The sequence below is a fragment of the Catharus ustulatus genome, chromosome 20 (assembly GCF_009819885.2).
Source record: "Catharus ustulatus isolate bCatUst1 chromosome 20, bCatUst1.pri.v2, whole genome shotgun sequence".
In the NCBI taxonomy this organism is placed as follows: domain Eukaryota; kingdom Metazoa; phylum Chordata; class Aves; order Passeriformes; family Turdidae; genus Catharus; species Catharus ustulatus.
In genome coordinates, this window is record NC_046240.1 from 9,542,156 (window position 1) to 9,551,606 (window position 9,451).

Genomic DNA, 9,451 nt, shown 5'->3' on the forward strand with positions numbered 1-9,451 from the left:
AACTGGGCTGACTTGCAGCTAAATTGCTTATAAACACATATATCTGCAATTCACGTGCCTCTTGCCAAGAGGGAGCTGATAACAGCACTGAAGGAAAAGAACTTAATGTTCAGATTTAATCAGATCAGCAGAATAAGAGTGTCTGACAGGCAGACATGCGTGGGATCTCCTGGATTCCTTGCAACTGTGTGTTGCTATTTCAACTGCCAGTGCAGACTGGATGTATCCAAAATACCTCACAGAGAGACTTGGCTTTCCATCTTGTGATTGGATCTTAGTCATGCCTTAAAATGTAATTTGAGCTAGGCAAACAGTGATGTGATAGCCAAAAGAGCTGCTGATAACCAAAGGAGCTCCTTTAGATGAAGCAGGCTGCAGTGAATTTGAGGAAAGGAGACAGGAAAATCAGGAAGAAAGCACGTGCTCCAAATCAGTATCAATGTGAGGATGCTTGAGGGAAAGAGCACTTACTGACAGTGGCAAAACACTGAAAGAACTTGGAAAATAATACTCAGTGCCATCCAAGGAAAATACTCACCTGATGCTGCAACCTTCAGACATGGAGAATGGGATCAGCACTGAGAAAGGGGCAAGCTGCTGTTGGATCAGAGTAGCCAATATCCAGGGTAAAACATGGAATGATTTGTGTTGGAAGGAACCCTAAAGATACCCACTTCCATGGCAGGTCTTGTGTGCAGGCAGAAGTAGGAAGCACTTAAAAGGATTCTCTTTGTGGCTGCAAGTGTGGAAGGAATTTTCAATGAGTAATGGTACTCGAGAGGGAATTTGTCAGGAATTCTGAGGATAAGATCCTTGTTCTTGACAGCTTTACTGAGTAAACATTGCAGGCCAACTCCCAGGAGAGTTTGCTTTGTGCCCTTGTTTCAATATTGAAGGTGCATGTGGCTTTGCCTATTACATTAGCTGGTTATATTTATTTAGATAATGTAATAATTTCAGTCACTCCTGAGCTTTCCTAAGACGTTTTGGTTTTGCTCTGAGAAGTTGATGTTAACTTTCTGAAAAACAAAAGAATATACATTCCTATTTGGAAGCTGGAATGAGTGTTGGACCTGTAACACTTGTCTCTATATTGACAATCAGCTTTGCTCAAAATCGCTTCACATGTGCCCAGTGACATTTCATACAGTCCCTGCACTGCTTTTGCTGGTTGTTTTCCTCTCTATAATTTCAGTAGAAAAGACCCAAGATACATTTAACAGAATTTAACAAAAAAAGTCTTACCACCGTTAAAAGTTGTTCATTAGTCAGCAAGGGGGTGGCTGCACCTCTTCTGGTCGGTTTGGAGGGAACTTGATGTTGCTTTAGCAGTTCTCTCCTCCAGATTTTGGTGCTGTGGGGTGTGGATGTGTAACAGTGCTGCAGCAGAGGCTGCAGGGTGGGGAGCCTGTGCTTCAGAGCTGCTTTGTAATTTGTGCCACGATAAAAATCAGTGCCTTAGTCATGGGCAGCTCGGGAAAAGGAACCCAGAGTTCAGACAAAGCCCTCTCTCTCTCTCTAGTTTCACTTTGGAACTTACAGGATAAAACAGAGTGATCCTCGAGTTTTTGGAATTTTGCACTCACTTCATTATTTTTAAATTCAATTTTTGTGGTTTGAATTTGCCCAGCTGCCTTAAACCTGGGATACAAGTACTGAAATAGCCACTGTTGTGTGCCTGTTCCACCACCCAGCTGACTGGTTGAATCAGACTTTCTGCACCATGGTCTTACTCATCTTTATTAAAGCTCCAAGTGTGGGAACTGGCACTGTCAAAGGAAGATCATAGATCATTCACTTTTTAAGAAGAGGCTGAAATTCCAAAACCTAAATCATGCTCTCTGAAATGGTGAGAAATGCTGGGAAAATGTGAGGGAGAGTTTCTTTAAAGTCCAGCACAGGCAGCTGTGAGGTAGAGATGCACTTTGCAGATAACAGAACTTGGACCACAGACAAAAGTGTAATTCTAGGAATGAAGAAATCCCCAATCTGAGTGTTGCATTTCATACTGTCAAAAACTGACTAATAAGAATTCCTCCTCCTGTAGCATTTGCATGCATTGATGATGTTCATGTAACAATCAAAACAAAAATAGTCTCTTGAATGTCTCAAATTCTGGGGAAAGGTAGGCTGGACATCTTCAGGATACAGCTGTCAGTGCCCCCAGGCTGGAAAGGCACTGCTGCCCCAGTTCTCAGTTTCTTCCCCTGTTCTACTCATTGCACAGTAAATTTTGGGCAAACTCAGGCAGTGTGAGCTCACCAGCGTGCACTGGTACAGCAGGATGCATAGATGCACTGCACAAACACAGGAAGTTGCTTGGGTTTTAGCTTTCAGACATAATTGATTGCTTTAAAGTTATTTAGTGGAGCAGCTGGTTTTTTTCTGGAGGCAGTCATGCACTTTGCAGGAGAGCATGGGAGGAGTGCAGAGCCCACAGCTGGCATGGGATATGCCATAGTTAGGGGGTTGAGGAAGCTGTTTGAGATCCCAGTGTTGGCAGCCAGCGCTGTGGGAAGAGAATGAAGGAAGCAGGAAGTGATGAAATGAGGGAAACTGCCATGAGGAATTGCTGGTTCACCTCTGAGACTGGTTATGGATCCTTGTCCTGTGGCAAAGGGAAAGCTCAAAGTTCTTTGGGTTACATGTTGTGATTTAATATTGGGTGTGTTTCCTGCTTTGGTCTGTGATGTTAGCATGGAAATCCACATCCATGTCTCTATTGCAAACCTTGTCCTATTCCCATGCAAACTGCTCTCTCCACTGCAGCTCAACCCATCCCCATACTCATATCCTAAGCAAAAAACTCTCCTTATTTTTATAGGATTACCTTCCCTCCCAGCAAGACATCCTGCTGGCACGAAGGCCCACCAAGGGGATCCACGAGTACGACTTTGAAATCAAAAATGTCCCTTTCAAGATGGTGGATGTGGGCGGGCAGCGGTCGGAGCGGAAGCGATGGTTCGAGTGCTTCGACAGCGTCACCTCCATCCTGTTCCTCGTGTCCTCCAGTGAATTCGACCAAGTGCTCATGGAGGACCGGCAGACAAATCGCCTCACGGAGTCCCTGAACATTTTTGAAACGATAGTCAACAACCGGGTGTTCAGCAACGTCTCCATCATCCTCTTCTTAAACAAGACGGACTTGCTTGAGGAAAAAGTACAGAAAGTCAGCATCAAAGACTATTTCCCAGAGTTTGAAGGGGATCCCCACTGCTTAACAGATGTCCAAAAATTCCTGGTGGATTGTTTTCGCACGAAACGCCGGGACCAGCAGCAGAAGCCCCTGTACCACCACTTCACCACTGCTATTAACACAGAGAACATCCGGCTAGTTTTCCGTGATGTTAAGGATACCATCCTGCACGACAACCTCAAGCAGCTGATGTTACAGTGATGTGCAGAAAGACTGCTTTATTTCAGTAACTCTGGTGTGTTGGTTTTTTTTTTTTTTTTTTAACTAGAAGTTTACAGCAGGAGTAGAGAAATCCAGATCCTGTCAGACTTCTTGATATGTGGCTAAAAGCTGCTGCTGAACACATTATTGCCAATTTCTGCAGAAATTCAGGCTTAATCTCTTCCAGTGTAGCTTCAAGTTGACTCAAGTTGTAATTTTATAGCAGACCTATGTCTAAGTTACCTGTAAAGTGGTAAATTTGACCTTTTACGAACATGTGTATTATCCTAGAGAATCCAGAATTCCAAGTCAAAACTTCAATGAAATTGTTGCAATTATTAGACTGTGGCAGTAATTTAAGGTGAGAAGGGGGGAGAGAGAAACTTTTCACATCTAACTTCATTTTAAAGACTGTGATACCATAGCTGACTTATGATTTCTCAGGTCTGTTTTTGGTTAGAAATCCCATCAAATCCCTTGCTGGAATCATCTCTTTGAAGCGCGGGTTCCTGGGTGTGTAACCTACTTCCTGTTTGAGTACAAATCATGGCGTTGGGTTGGAATAGGAGATACTTTAACAATGTGTAAAATCAGGAGTTTCAGACACATCTTTCAGGAAGTGCTGAGTGCAGTGATGAGGGGTTAGTGGCACAGACACGGATTCACTGCGGAGGCGTCCGCGCGTCCTGGAGCCATGGCAAAGCACAGAGCACTCTGATCAGTCCTCTGGGCACTCTGCTGTGGGAAGGGGGGAGCAAGCCCAGCTTGTGGTTTTTATCTTCACTGTCCAGATGTTCCCTGGAGGTAGCAGATGTTACCTGTGGGTCAGCTGTTAGCACTCCCCTCCTCCTTCCCAGGTGCCTCCTCTGAGTCAGGAGCGTTTGGTGATGGAGAGAATTGCAAACCTAAGTGCCTCCTTGTGTTCTGTCTCCTCTGGCATTTTCAGTGGCCTTATGAATTCCCAGCAGAGGCCTTGTGTAGCTGACACCATGCAGGTGAATGTTTATTTCTGAGAAAACTTAAAGACTGTGTCCCAGCAGAATGTGTTTCAGCTGAGGTTCTTTCTGAGACTTTCCAGTTGGGTCTAAGCAATCCTAAGTGTACTTGAGCCAAATGTGTTGCACAGCATCTTCCAGAATGCTGCTTGTGACTATTTTACCCAAAGTCCTTTTGCAGTTTTGTTTAATTTTCTTAGGAGGAGTTGTGATTAAAAAAAGAAATTATAATAATAATGAAAAACAGTGAAAATAAAGCAATCCTGATGTACCCCACAGCACACTGCAAAAAGAGAGTGAGATTGTGATACAAAAATCAGTGTCCCTACCACGTTTTCCCCAGGCTGTCTGGGCACTTCAGCTGCCACTTTGCCCCATGGAATTGGCCAGTTCCTGTGGATCATGCTGGTGGCCAATCCTTGAATACATTTTTATTGTCATCCCAAGAGCTGGGGGTGACAGGGTGGTGTCACTGCTGGGAGCAGTGGCCCTGCCAGGACATAGGAAAGCTGCCTGTCTCCTGAACTTAGCCTTTACTTACTGTGATTGTAAACTGCATTAACATCTCTGTACCTCGTTCTCCTGGCAGTAGAAGGGGAATAGTGTATTTTTATTTAGTTAGGTGCTTCGAAAGACCTCTATTTTTTTATCTCATCCAGTGAATAATCATAGATAAGTCTGAGATTCTGGCCATCAGGCACTGTTTGGAGAGGAAAGAATTCTGAAAAGAGCTTGGGAGAAGTCACAGTGCAGAGTCTAAATATAATCCTAAATGGATGCAGCACTGACATCAGGAGGGTTAATGGAATCTTGGATGGGGATATTTAATAGAGATTTTGCCTCTACTGGACATGGATTATTTCTGATTTGGTGTGTTCATTTGGTGTGTGATTTGAGCAATTCAAGGAGGGTGAAGCAGAGCCCTCAGGAGAGGCTGGGGAGGCTCTTTCAAGGACTGAATAACACACCTGTGATGGCAACAGAAGTTCTCCTTTGGGCTATCAATGCTCCAAGAGCAGATCCAAACCTTTGGTGGCCTCCAAGTTCTGTCTTGGAAAGCAGGAAACAAATCCACACCCTTGCTTGTCAACAGGAGGAGGAGTTGGGGTGGTTTTTCCTTTGCTGACAGTTGTCTGAACAAATGTCTTTTCAAAGCAGAGACTTAGCTCTGAGTAAAGGTTGATTTGGAGAGGTCTGCAGAAGGTGCTTTGGAGGGTGTCAGACCAGATGATTGCAGAAAAGACTAAAGACTGGTAGTGGATGATAGGGTGAGTACCAGGGATTTGTCTAAACTAATCTATGTGAAGTGTTGATGAATTTTTTTGTCAATGGAAGCTGTTAATTTACTGAAGATCCTCCAAACTGATGTCAGTCTGAGGATGCAGCCAGGATCACCAAGGCACTGGGCACTTGTAGCCTTAGCTAAAGTGGGGAAATCCTCAGCAGCTTCTCCCCAGAACCACCAAAAAATCCCTGTTCTGAATCCCTGCAGATCACTCTCCTGTGAACCCCAGGGCCTGGAAGAGAGCGAGGGGGACCCCAGTGCTGGGTCACTTGTAGGCCCTGGTAGATAAAGCACTCTATGAATCTCAGGCAGAAATGAATTGTTTTAATGAAATAACTGAGTCAAATCACTCGGGTTTCCCACTCCCAGTGTGTGAGAGGGGTGAGGCAACACCCCTGGATGTTCCTGTTTACATGGTTCCTGTGTTATCCTGCAGCCAAAAACCCCAAATCAACACCCTTGTCCATCTCCAGGCTCACTCTCCATGAACTCCCTGCACGAAGCACCCCTTGGACTGTTGTATTTCCTGTTAGATTTGTTTCTAAATATAATTTTTTATAGCAGGACATAAATCTGGTACAAGAACTGAAGGGTTGGTGCTCTGAATTGCTGAGTTTTGTCCTGAAACCAGAATTAGTTTGCTGGTGAGAGTGAAGCTTCCTTGTCTGTGGTACAGGGTTGGGATGAATTCCAAGTGAAGGTGGGAAAGCAGATAGAAAGTGAAGTGTCCCAGAAAATCAAGCTTCCCAAAATCCCTTAGTTCTCTTTGCTGGAGTGAGCTGTGTTCTAAAGATCACTGACTGTATGGAGATAAACCACTGTCCTGTACAAGCTGTACTTGAAGGTGAAATTGGTGTTATAGTGACTGTTCCCTGCTGCAGAGCATTCAGCTGAGATGATTGATACCTAAAAACTGTGGCTGTTCATCAGGGCTTTGAAAATGTTACTCTTTTATTTTTATTTTCTATATATTGTACGTGGGAGCATAAGCCATCAGTTTGTGTGAAACTTCAGCTTTCTTCTAGAACAAAAAAAAAAAAAAGTCAAGTTGATCTCAAAGGCTGTTTATGGAGCTTGTTTGTGAGTAGCTTTACATTCAGCATTACCCAGCAGAGTGAGGGGTGGCTGGCTGCTCTGGGGGTCCCTCTTGCCCCTGGCCACAACCCCCTGGCTGGTGGCAGAAAATTCATTTTCCAGCACCACTCCTGTCCCACACCCTCGTGCAGATCCTTCAGCAGTTCACTTTACAGGTGTCGTGTCTCTGATGGTACCATTACCGTAGGTTTCATTCCCCAGCATTGCAATCCAGTGCCATTTTGCAATTTCTTTGCGTTGTACTTGAAAATGAGTTGAATTGCAGACTATTTAAAATCGCTTTCCTGCGCTTTCAGTAGCAGTGAGAGCTTACCTTATGTGAAGCCTTTATGTAAAAATATATTTTATAACAACCTCATAGATCTTTAACAAAACCAAGATTTGTATTAGCTTTGTATAAATGTTTGTGGCTTACAATTTTATATGTTTAACTTTTTATAAACTTTCCAGGGACTACTTTTTATTGTAAATTTTTTTTTTCCTCTCCTTGCTTTAGTTTAAGATTGGCAATAAATTATTTCTAAGGGAGGTCTTAGAAGAAAAAGCATCACTTCTTTTTTATAAAACGGTTAAATCAATTCATAGTTTCAGACCTCTACACTTGCTTGTACATTGCTCTGTACAGTGTTGCCTTTCAGCTATTAATATTTGCCTTGTGTACAAAAATTACTGACGATGAATAAACATATACAGCCTCATGTTGGTGTGATGAAATCATCTTTTTCTGTTTATTAACAAGCAGAGACAGCCAGCTGATCTTTTTGTTGGTTGGTAAAACCCGGCTGGTTTGCTCCTGCAAACACATCTTGTGTTTCAAATAAAATATGTAACAGAGTCAAACAAACTCTGCTCAAAAGGCTCCTCCAGGTTCTGCTCGGCCTGATGACTTTATCCCCAGCAGGGAGGCGCCAGGAAATTGCTGACTTGCACTTGACAGCCAGTTTTGTGCTCAATATTTAAAATATTGATGGCACTCGGGTGTGTTCTGCGACAAAGCTCTATGAATTATGGATCTTGATACAGCAGAGTTGGTTTTGTTGGGTTTTTTTTAGCTTTTTGACTAAGCCAGAAGAGGCTCACTGGCTGCAGTATGAAGCAGAATTTTGCAGCAAAACATTGATTTCTCATCAGTTTTTGTAGGCCTGAAATGCTTCATTTTCCACAGGAGCTCTTGGGTTTGGCTGGTGTGCTGTGGACACTAAATCCCCAGAAATGCTCAGCCCAGGTCATCCTTGTTTCTGGAGCTCAGCATTAGTGCTGGGCCTGCTGGCAGGAGCCCAGGAGCTGCAGGAATTCCCAGTGTGGATGTTGAGGCTGGGTCAGAGCCTGGGTGCTCTCCTCTGATCACTGAACGAGTTCAGAACCTGCCAGATGCCCTGGAACTGAGCTCAGCTCCTTGTTTGGGTTCCAGATCCTTTCTATCCCTTTTTCACTCTGGAAAACTCACACCAGCTGAACACTCTGATGTTCCTCTCACTTTGAAATCCAGGGGGTTTTTTAAGCCTTTTTTTCTTTTTTTTGTTTTTCTGCATCTCACTTCCTGACATACCACCTGAGAAGTAAAACCAAACCCATCTAGAACTCAGCTTAACAAGTCATGTTTGTTGGGTTTTATAATCCAAATATCACAAGTGTAATTGCATTGCTTTACCTGGGCTTCAGGTGAAGCTTTTGGGGACAAGCCTTGAGCAAATTTTTCTGGGTGGAAGGTGGAACTTCTAGGTTGGAACTGAATGAGCTTTAAGGTCCCTTCTGACTCAAACCTTTCCATGAGTCTGTGATAATTCTATGCAATAATTAATAACTGATAATTTTATCTTAGGAATGGGTTAGTGATGTTGGACCATGCTGGGCTCTGATCACCTCACCACACTGATGTGCTGAGGGTTAAAGCAGTGGGAAGAGCAGAGATGGAAAAAAGAAAAAAAGAAATGGAAAAAAGAGCACGTTCCAGGATTTATTTATTTCCAGGAGCAAGTGAAGTTTCTTCACGTTTGCAACACTTTTGATTTACCAAAACACCTCGTTGCAGTGCTGAGCGTAGGTTGGGTGTCCCAGCCTCTTCCTTCCTGTTCAAGTAACTCAGTGATTGCACAATAACTGACAGAGGGATTGAAAAGGCAGTGGGGCTGTGCCCAGAGTGTCCCTGCTGTCCCCTGGCAGCAGGAGCTGAGCTCAGAGCCCACCTTGGTCCTGCAGAGGTGACCACGGAGGGCACAGGGCTGAGGAGGGGCTGCCAGGAGAGAAATCCCAAGGGGAATCCAGGAATGGGACAGGAATCTGCTCTGGCACTGCCCCTGCTGGGTTTGCCCTCTGGAACAGAGCAGGTGCTGCAGGGAGGTGCTTCTGTCCCCTTCCCAGTGTGTGTGAGATGGGAATCACTTGATTAAACTGATAAGAAGGACCCAGATGGATGGAGTCCCACAAAGCTCTGCAGTGGTTTTATTTGTGCCTGACTTGAGATGCTCTTGGATTGCCTTTCTCTGCTGCTTTCATGCACTTGAGAGACAACATTGATTCCAGCTGGAGTGCAGCTCCCACAAACAGCATTTTTTCTGGAATCCTTGCTCACTGTCACTGTTAACCTGGCACAGTGCAGTGAGCAGGCAGCAGATGATTCAGTGAAGAATCCAAAGTTCCCCAAAGAGGGGAGAGCAGTCCCAGCCGAGCTGCTGCTCT

General features: G+C 44.3%; 1 protein-coding gene across 1 annotated transcript in view; it reads left to right on the plus strand.

Annotated features, from left to right (window-relative positions):
• Positions 1 to 7,470, plus strand: part of GNA13 (G protein subunit alpha 13) — a 28,606-nt gene extending 21,136 nt beyond the window's left edge. Inside the window, exon 4 of the mRNA XM_033076842.1 lies at positions 2,825 to 7,470. Within this exon, the coding sequence (XP_032932733.1) occupies positions 2,825 to 3,397 (573 nt within the window). The 3' untranslated portion in view covers positions 3,398 to 7,470. The remainder of the gene's footprint in view (positions 1 to 2,824) is intronic.
• The last annotated feature ends 1,981 nt before the right edge of the window (positions 7,471 to 9,451 follow it).